Source organism: Protobothrops mucrosquamatus, unplaced genomic scaffold, assembly GCF_001527695.2.
Source record: "Protobothrops mucrosquamatus isolate PMUCROS unplaced genomic scaffold, P.Mucros_1.0 scaffold4002, whole genome shotgun sequence".
Taxonomy (NCBI): Eukaryota; Metazoa; Chordata; class Lepidosauria; order Squamata; family Viperidae; genus Protobothrops; species Protobothrops mucrosquamatus.
In genome coordinates this window covers 78,464-98,923 of record NW_015389940.1, presented here as the reverse complement: position 1 = coordinate 98,923, position 20,460 = coordinate 78,464, and the positions used below count along the sequence as shown (strand labels likewise).

Below are 20,460 nucleotides of genomic sequence, written 5' to 3'. Positions count from 1 at the left end.
TGTCAGACCAAGACAGACAATAGCTCTCAACTTAACAACGGTTCATTCATTCAGTGACCGAAGTTACAACGAAACTGGATAAAAGTGACGTTACGATTGTTTTTCACACAATCATTGCGGCATCCCTGTGGTTCACGTGATCAAAATCCAGACACTTGGCAACTGGCAGTACGCGAAACCACGTCTCCTCCGGTCCGCGGGAAAACCTTTCTCCACGTAACGGGTCCCCCCGTGCCCGAAACGTTGCGGGCCGCTAGATCAAAAGACAGATTTCCAGGTTCAAGGGCTCCATTGCTTCTTCATTTAAGTAAAGAGTAAAGAGTCACAACAATTGGGACACCCTGGTGCAATCGCTGGAAATCACTCCTCCGGCCTCTATTGTGAAAAGCCTCGTTGTGTGCTTGTGATGCAATGTTTTGGATGGAGAAGGAACCAGCTGTGAGCTTCGGCAGGCAGCTGATTGAGAAGGCCATGGATGGCAGAGCGTGGGAAGACGCCCACTTTGGGCGCGGAAGTCTTCTCGGCTAGGCTGGGTGGATGGATCAGTTAAAGGACACCTAAAAAGTTGCACATGTTTTAAATGCACTTTATTTGGGCTTTTGCAAGCGCTGACTTGAAGTCGTTTTTCTTCAAGGCATTCCCTTTTTTTTAAAATAAGATTTTATTGATTTTTTCCATATATACAATAATAATTTTTCAACCAGCGTGCTGTCTGGTTTTAAATACGCTAATACATATTTAATTCCTCATCCTTTATTCTTTCCTCTAACCATCGGTAAAATAGGTCCCAAGTTTGATCATATTCCGTTTCTTCTTTTTCTTTCAGTCTCTTAGTCAAATCTGTCCATCTCTGCGCGTTCTAGTATTTCTTTTAAGTATTTCTTCATCCTATGGTATCCCTACATTTTTCCAATGTTGCGCAAATATTATTCTTGCCGCTGTAGGGATTCCTTTTTGGTATCAGAACAGAACAGAATAGAATAGAATAGAATAGAATAGAATAGAATATAGAATAGAATATTAGAGGATTGAAGAATAGAATAGAAAAAATGAATAAAATAGAATAGAGAAAGAATAGAATAGAATAGAAAAATGAATAGAATGGAATAGAGAAAGAATAGAATAGAATAGAATACAGAAAATAGAATAGAAAAATGAATAGAATGGAATAGAGAAAGAATAGAATAGAATATTAGAGGATTGAAGAATAGAATAGAATAGAATAGAAAAATGAATAGAATGGAATAGAGAAAGAATAGAATAGAATACAGAAAATAGAATAGAAAAATGAATAGAATGGAGTAGAGAAAGAATAGAATAGAATAGAATAGAATATTAGAGGATTGAAGAACAGAATAGAATAGAAAAAATGAATAGAATAGAATAGAGAAAGAATAGAGAAAGACTAGAATAGAATAGAAAAATGAATAGAAAAATTAATATGGAATAGAGAAAGAATAGAATACAATAGAATATTAGAGGATTGAAGAATAGAATAGAATAGAAAAAATGAATAGAATAGAGAAAGAATAGAATAGAATAGAAAAATCGAATAGAATAGAATAGAGAAAGGAAAGAATAGAATAGAATAGAATAGAATAGAAAAATAGAATAGAATAGAATAGAGAAAATAGAATAGAAAAATGAATAGAATGGAATAGAATAGAATAGAAAAATGAATAGAATGGAATAGAGAAAAAATAGAATAGAATAGAAAAATCGAATAGAATAGAATAGAGAAAGAATAGAATAGAATAGAATAGAATAGAATAGAATAGAACCTATGGCATGGAGAGAGCCCTCTCTCACTAGACTAGCCATGCCCAGTTCCTGTAACCGCTCTTCGTATGTTCTAGCATCCAGTCCCCTAAACTCTGGTCACGTGTTCTGTCGGCTCTACTTGCAAAGGCTAACTGTCACCGAAGCAAAGTCTAATTGGTGTTCATGAGAGCCACCCATAATAATATGTCCATTCTGCCACGTGTGACTTTGCGCCCCTGGCAGGAATATCTTCAGAAGACAACCCTGAGTGTAAAGTCCATGTCATTAAGCCTACCTATTTGGCAACCAGGAAACACACCCACCCAATGCACAACCTTTTGCAGGTGTGGCCTACTTACCATGTTTGTCCAGATTAAAGTCTCCCCTTATCAGTCGAATTCTGACGAGGCGGCAGAATTTGACTGGCCCAGGTGAGGCACACCTGCTTACCTTTGAACTGCTTTGACCAGGGGTCTTCCAACCGTGGCAACTTTAAGACTAGGGGTCTTCAATCTTGGCCACCTCACAACTTGTGGACTTCAACTCCCAGAATTCCTCAGCCAGTGTGCCTGGCTGAGGAATTCTGGGAGTTGAAGTCCACAAGTCATCAAAGGGCCAAGTTTGAAGACCCCTGGCTTTGACCACCAGGTACTAACTAACTGCTTACTTTGAATGCCTATTTAATGGCTTTTTCTGAAGTTTGGGGGGTAGTTTTGCTATTTGCCTTATGCTGCTTTTCTAGGCTTTTATGTCAAGTGCATCTTGCCCGCTCTTGGAAATGAAAGGCGGTCCAACCTGCTTAAAATGGAGGATAAAAGCAACTCATTTCAAAACAGAAAAGAGCCACACAAATGCATAGATTGTGATTCCCTTTAATTTATGCTATTCTTGCTCCGTTTTTTAACCCTCTCGTTAACCTACCTAGTGAAGGAAGGAAACCCTTATATTACTCAAGAAGCTCCAAGGACATTGATAGGAACAAATGACAGGCAGTCCTCGACTTAACGACCACAACTGAACCCCGAATTTATGTTGCTTGAGAAATTGGTGAAGTGAGTTTCGCCCCATTTTTACGACTCTTCTTGCCACATTTGAATCACCGCAGTCATTAAGGGAGTCGCCCGGTTGTTAAGCGAATTCATCTCCCCCCCCCCGTGGACTTTGCTCATCAGAAGATCGCAAAAGGGAATCGATTGCGTGACTCCCCAGCACATGGCAACCGTCCTCAGTACGAACCAGTTGCCAAGCGTTCGAATTTTGATGCTGCAAGGGCCGTCAGTGTGAAATGTGGTCACGAGTCACTTGTTTCAGGGCTGTTGTAGCTTCGAACGGTCACTAAATGAACTGTTTGTAAATCGAGGACTATCTGTACCTGATAAGCTGGTGGTAAATCAGTACTGTTGATCGACCATTGGCCCATTTCCCTGGCTATTTTTGTACCTGCTCAGCCGACAATCTTAGTAGCTGCGAAATTGAATGTATGATCTTGTTCACTTTAATGGGTTCCATTGGTTGGATTGTTTTCCTAAGGCAGGGGTAGGCAACCTTGGCTCTTTTATGACAGGTGGACTGCAACTCCCAGAATTCCTGAGCCAGCATGGGGGAAACTATGGCCCCTTCATGACTCGTGGACTTCAACTCCCAGAATTCCTGAGCCAGCAAGGGGGAACTATGGCCCCCTTCATGACTGGTGGATTTCAACTCCCAGCATTCCTGAGCCAGCATGGGGGAACTATGGCCCCTTCATGACTGGCGGACTTCAACTCCCAGAATTCCTGAGCCAGCATGGCTCAGCATGGAAACCTCCCCCTTTCCCCTCAGCATGGCTGGCTCAGGAATTCTGGGAGTTGAAGTCCACGAGTCATAAAAGAGCCAAGGTGGCCTACCTCTGTCCTAAGGGGATCCTATTCCAGCTGGGCTGGCTGAGACTCGTCTTCATGTTTCAGGAGAGAACACTGGACGCTGTTGGGGAACCTGAAGGCTACGGTGGAAGGCTTAGTCTCCATCAACCATCCCAACGTCTGGTCGAAATACGGCGGCTTGGAGCGGCTCTGCAGGGACATGCACAGCATCCTGTATCATGGCCTCATCCTAGACAAGGTAGGGTTCTCTGTGCTTGGCAGTGGCTGCACTTTGGGGCAGCAAAGGAAACTGGATGTGTTGTTTTAGGATGTTGTCATTTGTTTGTATCCCGTTTGTTTGTTTGTATTATTTTTAGAAATAACTCCAGGCGGTGAATATGTCCAACATACCTTCCTCCTCCTATATGCCCCTCAACAACAACCCTGTGAGGTGGGTTGGATTGAGAATCAGGGAATGGCCCAATGTCACCCAGCCAGCTTTCATGCCTAAAGTGGGACTAGAACTCACCGTCTCCTGATGATTGGCCCAAAGTCACTCAGCCGCCTTTCATGCCTAAGGCAGGACTAGAACTCACCGTCTCCTGGTGATTGGCCCAAAGTCACCCAGCCGGCTCTCATGCCTAAGGCAGGACTAGAACTCACCATCTCCTGGTGACTGGCCCACTAGAACTCACCGTCTCCTGGTGATTGGCCCAAAGTCACCTAGCCGGCTTTCATGCCTAAGGCAGGACTAGAACTCCCCATCTCCTGGTGATTGGCCCAAAGTCACCTAGCCGGCTTTCATGCCTAAGGCAGGACTAGAACTCACCGTCTCCTGGTGATTGGCCCAAAGTCACCTAGCCGGCTTTCATGCCTAAGGCAGGACTAGAACTCCCCATCTCCTGGTGATTGGCCCAAAGTCACCTAGCCGGCTTTCATGCCTAAGGCAAGACTAGAACTCACCGTCTCCTGGTGATCGGCCCAGAGTCACCCAGCTGGGTTCCTAAAGCGAAACTAGAATTCATTGTCTCCTGTTGCCAAGTGAGACATTTGGTAATTGACTTTTGCCCCGTTTTACGACCTTTCGTGCCACAGTTGTCACGCGAATCACTCCGCTTGTTAAGTTAGTCACACGGTCGTTAAGCGAATCTGGCTTCCCCCATTGACTTTGCTTGTCAGAAGGTCGCAAAAGGGGATCACGTGACACCCTCCCCAGGGACGCTGCGATCGTCATAAATATGAAGCGTCTGAATTTGGATCACGTGACCACAGAGATGCTGCAAATGATTGTGTGAAAAACAGTCGTAAGTCCCTTTTTTCAGTGCTGTTGTAACTTTGAACGGTCACTAAACGAACTGTTGTAAGTTGAGGACTGCCTGTAATTGTCACCTTCTTTAAGATTTGCCTAGCTCAGGGATAGGCAACCTTGGTTCTTTTATGACTTGCGGACTTCAACTCCCAGAATTCCTGAGCCATCATGAGGGAACTATCGCCCCTTCATGACTCGTGGACTTCAACTCCCAGAATTCCTGAGCCAGCATGGGAGAACTATGGCCCCTTCATGACTCGTGGACTTCAACTCCCAGAATTCCTCAGCCAGCATGGAGGAACCTTGGCCCCTTCGTGACTTGCAGACTTCAACTCCCAGAATTCCTCAGCCAGCGTGGGGGAACCATGGCCCCTTCATGACTTTTGGACTTCAACTCCCAGAATTCCTCAACCAGCATGGCTCAGCTTGGAAACCTCTCTTTCCCGAGTCGCACCGACCGAGTCCTTAAAACGGAGTTGAAGTCCACGAGTCATAAAGCGGCCTAGAGCAGGGGTCAGCAACCTTGGCTCTTTTATGACTGGTGGACTTCAACTCCCAGAATTCCTGAGCCCGCCTGGCTCAGCTTGGAAACCTCTTTTCTCCTCAGCATGGCTGGCTCAGGAATTCTGGGAGTTGAAGTCCACGAGTCATAAAAGAGCCAAGGTTGCCTACCCCTGGCCTAGCTGATTTTCAAGCAGGAACAAGAAGACACTTTTTTTGCTTTTGCTGCTGGCAATTGTTTCTCCTTTTACCATTTATATTCAGCAGCTGCAAACCCGTTAGTTTTCTTCCTGTTTTTCCGCCTGGTTGGGTTTCGGCCGCAAGTGGGAGGCTACTTGCAGCTACTAGCACTGGAGGAATTTGAACTCTGCCTCTGTTTCTCTTCAGGTGCATTGCCAGAAGACGGACTACTGGCAATTTGTGAAGGATGTGCATAGGCTGAGCCCCCACGCGGCCCATCATGTGGAGAAGGTATGTCTCGTTTCATGAAGAGAAGGACCAGGGGTGACAGGATAGCAGTCTGCCAAGATCTGAGGGGCTGCCCCAAAGAAGAGGGAGTCAAGCTCTTCTCCAAAGCGTCTGAAGGCAGGACGAGAAGCAACGGATGGAAACTCATCAAGGAGAGAAGCAACCTGGAATGAAAGGAGAAACCTCCTAACTGTGAGGACAATCAACCAGTGGAACAACCTGCCACCAGTTGTGGGTGCTCCATTGCTGGAGGCTTTTAAGAAGAGACTGGACAGCCATTTGTCTGAAATGGGATAGAGCAGGGGTTTTCAAACTTGGCCCTTTTATGACTCGTGGGCTTCAACTTCCAGAATTCCTGAGCCAGCCATGCTTAGGGGAAAGGGAGAGGTTTCCAAGCTGAGCCATGATGGCTGAGGAATTCTGGGAGTTGAAGTCCACGAGTCATAAAAGGGCCAAGTTTGAAGACCTGTGGTATAGAGTCTTCTGCTTGAGCAGGGGGCTGGACTAGAAGACCTCTAGATGGTCCCTTCCGATTGTTATGATGTTAACAGTTGCAGGAATAGAGCCTGTCTAGTCTAGAGAAAAGAAAGATTAGGGGGTACATTATAGCAGTATTCCAGCATTTGAGGGGCTGCCACAGAGAAGAGGGGGGAGGTGTCAAACTATCCTCCAAAGCGCCTGAAGGCAGGAAAAGAAGCAACGGATGGAAACTCATCAAGGAGAGAAGCAACCTGGAATTAAGGAGAAAATTCCTGACAGTGAGAACAATTAACCGGTGGAACTCCTTGCCTCCAGAAGCTGTGAATGCTCCAACACTGGAGGTTTTTAAGAAGAGACTGGACAGCCACTTGTCTGAAATGGTATAGTTTTTCCCGCCTGAGCAGGGGGTTGGACTAGAAGACCTCCAGGGTCCCTTCCAACTCTGTCATGGGTGCTCTGTTTCCCCTGACCTTGACCTGCTTTTCCTTGAAACCTTGTTCCTCCTTTGCAGTTCCTCCACCTTCACGAGAACGGGCAGCAGAATCCCGACAAGGCCAGAGAGCGAACGGTCGCCGAGCTCTGGCTTCAGCACAGCTTGCAATTCCACTGCCTTTCAGCTCAGCTGAAGCCTCTGCTGGAGAACAAGCAGTATATCAGGAAATTCTACACAGGTAAGAATTCTGGGCAGAATTTTCCAGCCTTTTCTGTCCCAATTTTCAGAAGCTGCCTTCTATTCATCATACAGCTTAGAAGGGAAGGGAAGAGAATGGAATGGAAAGGAGTGGAGTGGAGTGGAATGGAATGGAATAGAATAGAATAGAATAGAATAGAATAGAATAGAATAGAATAGAATAGAATAGAATATAGAATATAGAATATAGAATATAGAATATAGAATATAGAATATAGAATATAGAATAGAATATAGAATAGAATAGGATATAGGATATAGAATAGAATAGAATATAGAATATAGAATAGAATATAGAATAGAATATAGAATAGAATATAGAATAGAATAGGATATAGTATATAGACTAGACTAGAATAGACAATAGGATATAGAATGGAATGGAATATGAATAAAATAGAATACAATAGAATATAGAAAATAGACTAGAATAGAATTAGAACAGAATAAATACTATATAGAAAATAGACTAGAATAGACTAGAATTAGAACAGAACAGAATAAAATAAATAGAATATAGAAAATAGACTAGAATAGACTAGACTAGAATAGAATATAGAATAGACTAGACTAGTAGAAAATAGAATAGAATAGAATTCGAAGAGAACAGAATATAACTAGAATATACTAAATTAGACTAGACTAGACTAAGAATAGAATAGAATAAGTATTAGAATAGAATAAGGAATAGAATAGAAATAGAAATAGAATAGAATAGAATAGAATAGAATAGAATAGAATAGAATAGAATAGAATAGAATAGAATTCTTTATTGGCCAAGTGTGATTGGACACGCAAGGAATTTATTCTGGCAGGTTTGGAGGCATCCGACACAGAGAATCTTTGACTTACAATCATTTGTTTAGCGACCCTTAGAAGTTACAACAGCATTGTAAAAACACTCAGGATCATTTTTTACACTTTCGACCCTTGCAGCCTCTCCGTGGCCATGTGAATAAAATTCAGATGCTTGGCAACTAACTCATACTTATGACGGTCGCAGCGTCCCGGGGGTTACGCGATCCCCTTTTGCGACAAGCAAAGTCAATGAAGGGAAGCCAGATTCACTTAACAACCGTGTTCCTCACTTAACAACTTGCAATGCTCCCCTTAACCACTGTGGCAAGAAAGGTCATGAAATGAGGCAAAGCCCACTTAAAAATTGTCTTGCTTAGCAGCAGAAACGTTGGGCTCAACGTTGTTCCTAAATCAAGGACTACCTTGGTTTTCACTACAGATCCTCCATTTGCTTTTTATCTGCTGCTTGGAATATTTTGGTAGCAATAGGGAAGCGGACGTCGCGAGCTTTTTTTGGAATTGCTCGTCTCGGGATTAACGTTTTCCCACGCAAATATTTCCTGGGTCAAGGGGTGGTCCAGCCTTAGCAACTTTTAAGATTCGTGGACTTCAACTCCCATAATTTCCCAGCCAGGTCTGCTTGCTGGAGAATTCTGGGAGTTGAAGTCCAACGGTCTTTTTTTTTTTTTTAAATAAATTTTATTGTTTTTTTTTAGTTCTTAATACAAAGTGCTCGAGACACACCATGGTGTTGGGGCAATCAAAAATTCAAAACCAAAACATATATAGGTAACTCAATCAGTACATCAAATATTCCCTCTCTATTTCCCTCAAGTAGCTTATATATTTAAAATAGTCTATTTCTAACTTAAATTTCTATTAATCCTAGACTTGTTTTAGAGCTTTATGCAATTACAAAACCATAATCAAATTTAACTGTAAATACACACATTATCAGTTAAGGTATCCCTTCCAAATACATCCTAATTCTTTGACTTCATCATCAATCTTAGTTATTCCTTCTTCCACTAATATCTCCTAGTTAAAATAAAAGATTAATCTATCTTGTACATATCTAATCCATCAAACAANCTTCTAGAAATTGTGGCTGCTCCATCACTGCAGGTTTTCAAAAATAGGCCGGGCGACCATTTAAGCAGGATGATATACCAGGGCTCCTGTCTTGAGCAGGGGGTTGGACTAGAAGACCTCCAAGGTTCCTTTCCAGCCCTACAATGCTCTGCTCATCCCCCAGTCCTCCATGGCCTCAACCCGGCTCTTCTTTCAGTTTGCCAGGAAAGGCGAAGCCTCCGAGTCCCGGACGAAGAGCCTGACAGCCCTGCTGGGGTCCATCTCTACCCCTCCTGCCGAAAACACAGCCCATCGGTACCTTGGCTCCTTCTCGGGGCTTCCGTCCACCTACGCCAGCATCCCAGGTAAGCCATGAGCAATGGCATGTTAGGGATTATTGTTTTTTTTAAATAAATCTCTTTTCTACTACTCAGTTACTGTAACACGGATGCTGCCACCGTTCGGTTTGAGGTTGCCGTTTGTGGCAGTTTTGGGTCTCCCCCCCCCATCAGTTTGATAGAATTGGAAGGCATACAGGTAGTCCCCGACTTAACGACCGTTCGTTTAGTGGCCGTTCGGAGTTAATCATGGCGCCGAAAAGGGTGATGCCGTGGTTCCGATAGACAGAGACGAATAAAACAGAACTCCGAGGCTTGCAATTTCCTCAATGAACGTGTTTATTGGTTACAAAGTATGGGCACGTCAAAAGTGAAACCAAGTCTGGAGACACACGTAATCATTGGGCGCTATCTAACAAAATGAAATTCAAGGGTGAAAAAAGCCAGGTTCTACATTTAGGCAAGAAAAACCAAATGTACAGGCGTAGTATAGGGGGTACCTTGCTCAATAGTAGCAACTGTGAGAGGGACCTCGGAGTCCTAGTGGACAATCCCTTAAATAAGAGCCAGCCGTGTGCTGAGCTGCCAAAAAAGCCAACACAGTGCTAGGCTGCATCAACAGAGGGATAGAATCAAGATCACGTGAAGTGCTAATACCACTTTACAAGGCCTTGGTAAGGCCACACTTGGAATACGGCATCCAGTTTGGGTCACCACGACGTAAAAAAGATGTTGAGACTCTAAAAAGAGTGCAGAGAAGAGCAACGAAGAAGATCAGGGGACTGGAGGCTAAAACATATAAGGAACGGTTGCTGGAATTGGGTATGTCTAGTTCAGGAGTGGGCAACCTTGGCTCTTTTATGACTCGTGGACTTCAACTCCCAGAATTCCTGAGCCAGCATGGCTCAGCTTGGAAACCTCTTCATTTCCCCTCAGCATGGCTGACTCAGGAATTCTGAGAATTGAAGTCCATGAGTCATAAAAGAGCCAAGGTTGCCTACCCCTGATCTAGTTTAACGAAGAGAAGGACGAGGGGGGACATGATAGCAGCCTTCCAATCTCTCAGGGGCTGCCCCAAAGAAGAGGGAGTCAAGCTGTTCTCCAAAGCCCCTGAAGGCAGGACAAGAAGCAACGGATGGAAGCTAATCAAGGAGAGAAGCAACCTGGAACTAAGGAGAAACTTCCTGACAGTTAGAACAATTAACCAGTGGAACAGCTTTCCACCAGAAGCAGTGAATGCTCCAACACTGGAGGCTTTTAAGAAGAGACTGGACAGCCATTTGTCTGAAATGGGATAGGGTTTCCTGCCTGACCAGGGGGTTAGACTAGATGACCTCTAAGGTCCCTTCCAACATTATTATTATCATTAATAATAATAATAACAATATTAATATTATTATTATTCCCCAATACAAAGTTTAAAAAATCCCACCTGTAAAACTAAGGAAGCAACTGCCTTCCCCAATACATCTTCCTAGCGGGCTTTTTACGCAACGCCTAGCCTGCCGTCTCAGGAGTAGCCCACGACCTTGGTTCCCACGGAAAAAAAGATTATTTTGACTACCGAAGCACCTAGCAACCCCCCCCTCCCTCTATTCTACATGGCAACCGAAAACAAGTAGGAATAATGGCTGCCGCCACGCTCCTTCGTAGAGCTGACAGGTAACTTATAACCGATTTTCACACAGCGTCCCCACTGTCACACGATCAAAGTTCGGTCGTTTGGCAACCGACCTGAATGTTCAGTGGTGCTTGCAGCATCCTGGCCATAACAAAAGATTGGGTGCGATTCACTTAACAAACTGCCTGGTATAGCAACGGAAATCCTGGTCGTAAGCTGAGGACTGTCTTGGGTACAGATCTCCGGGTGAATATTCTTGGAACCTATCCTAGAACATACTTATTGTATTTCGTTAGTTAGTTTTATTTTGCCTTGACTATTTGGATAAAGAACTCAAGGAGGCAAACGTATCTAATATACTCCTTCCTCCTATTTTCCCCACAACAACAAGCCTGCGAGGTGGGCTGGGCTGACAGAAAAGGTTGAGGGCTACCTGTATGTTCTCGTAGCCGTATCGTCACTGAAAATAAGTTAGATTCCTTGTCTGTGTCCCCTTCTTTCTCTTCCTAGACAGGAGACTATCAAGCCCTCCAGCGTTCGGTGGCACCAATCGGTCTGAAGAAAACGCCGCTTGGACCTCCACTCCCCGGCATCCGGAAGGCAGGTGCCCCCAACACCTGGCCGGTCCTCCTCTTCCTCCTCTCGGCATCTCCGGCCCCAATGACGCCAACAATGCCCCAGCTGCTGGGACGAGCACCGGCCTTCCGCAGAACCCGAACTCAGACCCCTGGTCCGGAAGCCAAGAGGAGACGGATGGGCCGGAATATCTGGCCATTGGGAATCTCGGTCGGCCGAGTCGGGCCTGCGACAGTCCCGAAGAATCCGGCCCGACCACCTTGAACAGCTCAGGGAGCAGCTCCTCCAATCTGTTTTCGTCCAGTAGCTCTCAGAAGCCGGAGTCGGTTTCTTCCTGGGGGGAACTAGGAAGCAGCTGGAAGTCCTCGCTTTTACGGCGGTCCAGCTTCTCCGAGGGACAGACTTCGGTTCTCCAAGGGAAACCCAAACGGAGCCATGTGCGTTCCCAGTCGGACACCAACGTGGCTTCTGCAAAAGCTCATGGTAAGAGGGGAAAAATGTGTGTTTGTGTGTGTGTGCGTATGTGTGTAGAAGTGTATCTAGACACTACAGGTCGTCCTCGTTGGTTTAGTGCCGGGGTAGGCAGCCTTGGCTCTTTTATGACTCATGGACTTTGTTCTGGATCATGTAACCCTGACTAGAGCATGTAGCTCTGTATGATAGAATGTTTGACATTTATTGGGTTAAGTGCTGTCTCCTTAAGAGATGGCTTATGGGTAATGTAGTTTTAGCTAGTCAGCTATATCATGTTAGCAGGTCAGTGGGAGGAGTTACAAAAGTTCATGACAGGGTACACTGGCTACGTGCCAGTTTAGAATGTCTTTGTCTTGAGATAAGCATGGGGCCACGGCAGGACTCAGATGGTCCCATTCCACGCTACAAGCTGGTATGGAGGAAGCATTAATTTCTTACTGTTCTGACCCAGAGTTAAGTTGCTTTGTAAATCCAGATCAGACAGATAAACTCAATAAGAATGATTCCAAAACAGATATTTATTCAGAGATAGAAATACTTGCTGTTATGTGGTTGTTGCTTCTGGATAATACACATCTGTTCATTCTCATAGGTAAGAAATTAATGCTTCCTCCATACCAGCTTGTAGTGTGGAATGGGATCATCTGAGTCCTGCCGTGGCCCCATGTTTATCTCAGACAAAGACATTCTAAATTGGCACATAGCCAGTGTATCCTGTCATGAACTTTTGAACAGACTTCAACTCCCAGAATTCCTGAGCTTACCCCCTAAAGTGGGGAGATTGCAGAGGAAGGGATTACAAGAGAGTAAGCTTTTCTGACTCAGGAATTCTGGGAGTTGAAGTCCACGAGTCATAAAAGAGCCGAGGTTGCCTACCCCTGGTTTAGTGACCGTTCAAAGTTACAACAGCACTGAAAAAAAGTGACTTAGGACCGTTTCCCCACACTTAGCATCCTCCTGGTCATGTGATCAAAATTTGGACCCTTGGCAACTGACTCGTATTTATGACGGTTGCAGGGTCAGTCGATTGTATTTTGCGAACTTCGCACAAGCAAAGTCAACGGGGAAGTCGGATTCGCTTAACAACCATGTTTCTAACGTAACAACGGCAGCGATTCACTTAACAACTGGGGCAAGAAATGGGGCAGAACTGACTTAACAACTGTCTCGCTTAGCAGCAGAAATTTTGTGCTCAGCTGGGGTCATAAACCGAGGACTACCTGCACTCTCAAATGTTCTTCTAGGGGTCATGCATTAGATCAGTGTTTCTCCACGTATGCAACCTTAAGACGCGTGGACTTCAACTCCTAGAATTCCCCAGCCAGCGCAGCTTACTCTCTTGTAATCCCTTCCTCTGCAATCTCCCCACTTTAGGTGGTAAGATGGGGAAAAAAAACCAGGCATGGCTGGCTGGGGAATTCTGGGAGTTGCCAAGTTGGAAAACTGGCCAAGTTGGAAAAACAGTGAATTAAATATTTTTTAAAAAATTTCCTCCTAATTCTGCACCCCCAGTTACGGTAGATTGTAGCACGCCTCTCCACCGAGTTGCGCGGGGGGACCTCTCTTAAAAATGCCGGTCGCAGGGAAATCCAGCAGATAGAAAAAGACCAGGTCTACTCCCAAAGGTGCTTTTTTCCAAAAGGCAGCTGGACTTTGTAGTTGATCATCTGAGCTAAAGACTTTGTCGCTTTTTTTAAAAAAGAAATTTTTATTGGTTTTCTAGTTTTACATTTAAGCATTGGAAAAGCAACATGGTGGCTGAGTTGGTCAATAATTCCATAACATACAAATATCTTTAGTACAGATCTCAAACTATTACATTCAATATTTCCCCTCTTTTCCCCTTAGTATTTACTGCCTCATCTTAAATTCGTACAATTCTTATTATATCGATTAAATAAAAAAAATACCTTTCTTGCATTTATCCATCATTTTTAGTTTATACATATCCTAGTTGTTTTAACATTCAATCTTTTTTAGACAATCAGTGCCCTGATTGATTTTCCCCAATTTTTGGTTTCCCATTCATATTTATATTTCACGTTCGATATTTATAATTTCCAAAATTTAAATAACCCCCATTCCCTTTATCACAATTCATCACAAGATCTAACGTTCAGAATACAGGTCTTATCTATTTGAGTTCTCACCATCTTGCATCAGCTAATTAGTAATACTATACAATAATATTCTTATTTTCTGGTAATTTCCAGATATCTTAAATTTAGTAACCAAAATTCCTCCTATTTCAACATTTAATACTTTGTTTTTTTCTCTTAATATCTACTATTTAATATCTTAATATCTACTATTTAAGCTAATAATTATTATTATTGCTAGGTTAAAAAAAATATTTTGTTGCTTTTATATACAGGTAGTTGGCTGATTTATGGTGTAGAACAATGGTTCTCAACCTGTGGGTCGGGACCCCATTTGGGGTCGATCGACCATTTCACGGGGGTCGCCAAGCAAGGCTGTCCGCCATTTTTTTTGTCCGCCATTTTTTTGTCCGCCATTTTTTCCCCCTTTTCCGGCGGGTGCCTTACCTCCCTTGGGCTGGGCCAGCTGGTGGTCGGCCTGCTCCGTCTCTGCCGCTTGTCAACTACGCCTCGGCCGGCGCAGGGGGGCAGAACCACGCATGCGCGGTGCTCCCGGGCAGGGAAAGTCCTCGACTTACGACCGGTTTAGTCCTCGACTTACGACCGGTTTAGTCCTCGACTTACGATCGGTTTAATCCTCGACTTACAACCGGTTGGGGTCGCGGCACTAAAAAGGTTGAGAACCACTGATGTAGAACATACTGTGTGGTCTCAGAAAATTGGTTAACGCAGTACTGTAACCAGTTTAAGTATGTTGCAGTGTGTATTGCATCTTAAACCAGTTTGAGACCTGATTGCTTTGGAATACTGAGTCCCTTATCCTCTTAATTAATTTGGGAATGTCTGTCTTATCTTTAGAAGACATTTTACAAATAATCTACCTAGAAAGGCAAGGAAAACCCTGTCCTTCAAATAGTGTTCTTTTCCATTCTCGCTTTCCAAGGGCTGCTGGGAATTGTAGTTTGATGATACCTCTCTACCCCAGACAACATGCTTTCTAAAAAGGGGGTGGTGGTCTTCAAATCCCAGCATTCCTCAGTCCCTAGGACAATTCTTGAGAATTCTGGGGAGTTTGACGTTTGCTTACCTGGTTGGGAAAACTCCTCTGGATCCGTTTTGCTCAACTTTCAGATGGGTGGGCTTCAACGGCTGGCTGGGGGATTCTGGGAGTTGAAGTCCACCCATCTTAAAGTGGCCACGGTTGACAAAAACATCTATACAAAGCTCGCCCCCAAAAGATGGGAAAACAGGAAGCGATCACGACTGCCGAGTATCGTAATTGTGACTGTGGATTTCGTAGCCTGGGAAGATCTGGGCGATGCTCTCCAAAGGGACCCAGCTAGGATTCTCTCTTGGAAAATAACGCTCCTTTTTTTCTATTTTTATTCTGTTTTTCTCTTAACCTTCTCTCCTGCTTTCGCCGCCCGCCCTTAGGAGGGCGCAGAGACATCAGCATTATAATAGAAGATCCTGTAGCAGGTTTGGGAACCAGCATGTTACCAATCCATCTTCCCTTTCTCGTCCTGCTTCTCCCCCCGCCCCCCCTTCCCATCCATTGGTAGTTCCTTGTCCTGAGTTCAAAACCTCCGCAAAATCTCTCGAAGGGAATTTAGAAGGGACCGCGTCTTCTTCCCCGCATGAATATTCAACACGCTTGCCCCACAGAACACGCCTCTGTCATGGAATCAACAAGTAGTTCTCGGCTTATAAGAGTTCATTTGGTGACGGTTGAAATTGACCGCGGAAGGAAAGTGACTTATGACCGGTGTCCACACTTAACGACCGCTGCAGGCATCCCAAGCTCACACGATCAAAGTTCAGATGCTGGGCAACTGACTCGTATTTATGACGGTCGCAGTGTCCCTGGTGGCGACCTTCTGACGAACCAAATTAATAGGAAGCCAGGTTCGCTTAACGATCATCTTACTAACTTAACAATTGCAGCGATTCACTTAACAGTGGCAGTAAAGGTCGTAAAAACGGGGCGAAATTCACTGAACCAAGGTCTCACTTAGCCACAGAAATTTTGGGCTCCGTTGTGGTCATAAGTTGAGGATTACCTAGTTGGGTCATAAAATGTCTGCAAGGAAACAACCCAGCTCAGACAGCACCAAGGACCCCATCAGTCTCCCATCTCCTCCTCCTCTTCCTCCTCTTCCTCCTCCTCCTCCTCTTCCTCCTCCTCCTCCTCCTCCTCCTCTTCTTCTTCTTCTTCTTCTTCTTCTTCTTCTTCTTCTTCTTCTTCTTCTTCTTCTTCTTCTTCTTCTTCTTCTTCTTCTTCTTCTTCTTCTTCTTCTTCCTCTTCTCCGCAAACCCCTCCCTTCTAGCACTGATGATGTTACCTAGTTGGGTCCCGAAACGTCTGCCAGAAAACATCCAGGCTCAGAAACCACCGGGAAACCCTGCAACCCAACACCTGTTGGAACCTTTTCATTCGACTTTCCGAAAAAATAGTGCCCCACCCACCACATCTTGTATGTGTCTGCTGTGACGTCTTGTGAGCCTCTGTTCACCCAGCATTTCTTGTGTTCCCTCCTTCCGGTTCCATACCATCCATTCCATCTTTCCTCGCTTCCTCCCACTCGGTTCTGTTGGCTGCTCTCCCCCCCCCCCGGGTGGATCCTGGTCGTTGACGGTCTCTTTTCTTTTGCGTATTGTGCCTAGAGTCCAATGGAGACATTTTGCAATACAAGGGCAATCTCTCCTGTCCGGTGCAGAATCAAGATGGAAGCACCCCCGGATCAGTGTATGTTGAATATGGTGAGTCTGTTTCTGTTCACGGCTTTGGTCTTCGGACTCTGTTCAAAAGGTGGAAGAGGTTGCTACAGAATACTTCTTTCCACTAGCTCCCCTGAGTCCAGGTTTGATCAAATTCTGAAACCCACCATACAGGCGTTCGGGCCTACTCGGTTTCAAGCACAGAAAAATTATATATACGAGCAGTCCTCCACTTTATGACCCTTTGTTTAGCAACCGTTCAAAGTTGCAGCTTTATCTGTCTATCTATCTATCTATCTATCTATCTATCTATCTATCTATCTATCTATCTATCTATCTATCTATCTATCTATCTATAGAGATAGATAGATATGAATGGGTAGGTAGGTAGGTAGATAGATAGATAAAGATAGATAGATAAAGATAGATAAAGATAGATAGATAGATAGATAGATAGATAGATAGATAGATAGGTAGGTAGGTAGGTAGGTAGGTAGGTGATGGATGGATAGATGAGTGGAGATAGATAAGATAGATAGATAGATAGATAGATAGATAGATAGATAGATAGATAGAGGTGGATAAAGATAGATAGATAAGGTGGATATAGATAGATAGATGGATGGATAGATAGATAGATAGATAGATAGATAGATAGATAGATAGATAGATAGATAGGCATAGACAGACAGACAGATAATAGACAATCATAGATAGGTACAGATCAATACTATCTGCAATATCATCCTAGGACTCCTACATTCGCCTTCATTCGTTTTGAAAGAAACTTCCTTTTTTCTCCCCCTGCCAGACACTGGACAGTATTTGCATCCGGGCGAAGGGATGTTCCGGAGGCCCACAGAAGGCCAATCCCTGATCAGCTACCTGTCGGAGCAAGATTTCGGCAGCTGTGCAGACTTGGAAAAGGTAAAACAGAGGCTTGAGACAAAGATGTTGGTCAGTAAATCGGTGGGAACTGTGGAAAGGGGTCTCGGATCCCTGTTCTTACTGATTTCTCCTCAGGATTTTTTTTTGGAACAAAGGAATTTGCGGTGGAGGGCCTGCTAATGGCCCATGTACCAGGATACCCTCGTGCAAATGTCATGATTTAACACATACTTGTGTCAAAAGCCATGACACCCGTGCAGAATTGAATCACATTTGCCAGGACAATTCATCCCACAGGCATCGTCTTTTTGACACTGTTTTTACAGTTTTAGTGTAGGAATATAGTCCCTTTTTAAAATTTTAAGCAGGGCTGCTCGGTTTCAGCGACCTTAAGAACAGACGGCCTTCAAATCCCAGAATTCCCCAGCCGGCATGTATGATGGATTACAGCAGGGGTAGTCAACCTTGGCTCTTTTCTGACTCGTGGACTTCAACTCCCAGAATTCCTGAGCCAGCTGGGAGTGGAAGTCCATGAGTCATGAAGGGGCCACAGTTCCCCCATGCTGGCTCAGGAATTCTGGGAGTTGAAGTCCACAAGTCATAAAAGAGCCAAGGTTGACTACCCCTGGATTACAGGGTTTCTCCTCCTTAGCAACTTTAAGACTTGTGGACTTCAGTTCCCAGCTGAGGAATTCTGGGACTTGAAGTCCACAAGTCTTCAAGTTGCGAAGGAGGAGAAACACCGGTCTAAAGGACGGTGGTCGTGAGGCAGTTGCCGTGGTGGTCCAGCCAATCCGTTCTTGGCCAGGGACCAGTTGCGCCGAAAATCAGACGTAAACATTAGGCTCCAGCAAAAATGCTGTAAAACACAGTTGTGTGACTGCGCAACAGTGCAAATGGCCATCAGCACAAGCCACTTGCTGGAACTACCTGTGTGTCATCCTTGAGCTGGATTTGACATCCTCTCCTTTATTCAAACGTTTAATCCTCTACTTTGCGAACAGTTTGACAGCTTTAGAATAGAATAGAGCTGGAAGGGATCTCGGAGGTCTTCTAGTCTAGCCCCCTGCTCAAGCAGGAGAACCTACACCATGTCAGACAGGTGATTGTCTAGTCCAGGGGTAGGCAACCTTGGCTCTTTTATGACTCGTGGACTTCAACTCCCAGAATTCCTGAGCCAGCATGGCTCAGCTTAGAAGCCTCTCCCTTTCCCCTCAGCATGGCTGGCTCAGGAATTCTGGGAGTTGAAGTTCACGAGTCATAAAAGAGCCAAGGTTGCCTACCCCTCGTCTAGTCTCTTCTTAAAAATCTCCATTGATGGAGCGCCCACGATTTCTGGTAGCAGGCTGTTCCACTGGTTAATTGTCCTCACTGTCAGGAAGTTTCTCCTTAATTCCAGGTTGTTTCTCTCTTTGGTCAGTTTCCAACCATTGTTTCTTGTCCTGCCCTCTGGTGCTTTGGAGAATAACGTGACCCCCTCTTCTTAGTAGCAGCCCTTCAGATACTGAAATGCTGCTATCATGTCTCCCCTATTTCTTCTTTTCTTTAGACTAGCCAAACCCAAGTCCCGCAGCCATTCTTCGTACGTTTTGGCCTCCAGGCCTTGGATCGTCTTAATTGCTCTTCTCTGAATTCTTCTTCTCTCCCTTCGTTCCAGGAAAACGCTCACTTCAGCATCTCCGAGTCGCTGATTGCGGCGATCGAGCTGATGAAGTGCAACATGACGAACCGTCAGATAGAAGAGGAGGAGGAAGAAAGTGACAAGGTGATACAAGACCTCAAGCAGAAGATCCGCATCCGCCGGCAACAGATTCGGACCCGCTACCTCCACCCGGTGTGCCAGGACGTGGGCTCTGACAGTGAGTGCTTCCTATCCTTTAGAAGGTTGAGAAGTTGAAATCCCAAATTCTTTCTTGGAGCTGAAGCCATCAGACAGACCTCAGGCTGTCTCTGAATCTAGATTTGGGACTGAATTCTGAAGTAACTAGTCCAGGTGTGTCAAACTGCCGGCCCGCGGGCCGATGCGTCACGCCGAAACCCCGTGCACCCCATTGCTGGCAATGGGGGAAAAAGTCACGTCACATCGCGAGTTTGACGTGTCTGATCTAGTCTTTCTTTTCTCAATCTTAGCCATCTTTAAGATCTTTGAACTTCAACTGCTTGGTACTGACTTAATGTAGGGAGTAAAAGGTAAAGCCAAAGGCCACCCCGAGCAGGAAAAGCCGGATCCCCATTGGCGCCATGGCCCCCCAGTCCCAGCTAGGATTGCGTGCCTCCCCCCTATCTATGCTGGGCCTCCTGCCCACCGTCCCACCCGCCAGAGAACCCCTGGATCTCCCCCAACCCTGTCCGGCCCCCACAGGCATCCCCCCCATGAGCAACATTGAGGTGGCCATACCCACCCCAGCCACACCCACCCAGTGGGCTACGCCTCCATGCCCCTCCCTGAGGGCACCACAATGCTGATGCGGCCCTGGCACTTTGTGATAAATAAGTGGGTTTTGGGTTGCAGTTTGGGTACTCGGTCTCTAAAAGGTTCGCCATTGCTGCGCTAGTCGTTGCTGAATCCAGGGGGTGATGCTCATCTCCGTTTCAAGGCCATTGAGCCAGCGCTGTCCGAAGACATTGCTGTGGTCATGTTGCCAGCATGACGTCACGCAGCGTTGTTACCTTCCCACGAAGTGGTCCCTATTTACCTACTCGCATTTGCATGCTTGCGAACTGCTAAGTTGGTAGGAGCTGAGCCGAGGACGGGAGCTCACTCCATCACACGGCGTTCGGGACTCAAACCTTCACCGCTGGCTTTCCAGCTAGCAAACCCAGCAT

The 20,460-nt window shown here is 45.2% G+C and overlaps 1 protein-coding gene across 1 annotated transcript in view; it reads left to right on the top strand.

Moving 5' to 3' along the window:
- The first annotated feature begins 3,807 nt into the window (after positions 1-3,807).
- Positions 3,808-20,460, top strand: part of RUBCN (rubicon autophagy regulator) — a 35,889-nt gene continuing 19,236 nt past the window's right edge. Inside the window, exons 1-9 of the mRNA XM_029286532.1 lie at positions 3,808-3,861; positions 5,800-5,883; positions 6,872-7,057; positions 9,138-9,285; positions 11,390-11,938; positions 15,463-15,507; positions 16,693-16,788; positions 17,558-17,673; positions 19,292-19,493. Of these exons, the coding sequence (XP_029142365.1) occupies positions 3,823-3,861; positions 5,800-5,883; positions 6,872-7,057; positions 9,138-9,285; positions 11,390-11,938; positions 15,463-15,507; positions 16,693-16,788; positions 17,558-17,673; positions 19,292-19,493 (1,465 nt within the window). The 5' untranslated portion in view covers positions 3,808-3,822. The remainder of the gene's footprint in view (positions 3,862-5,799; positions 5,884-6,871; positions 7,058-9,137; positions 9,286-11,389; positions 11,939-15,462; positions 15,508-16,692; positions 16,789-17,557; positions 17,674-19,291; positions 19,494-20,460) is intronic.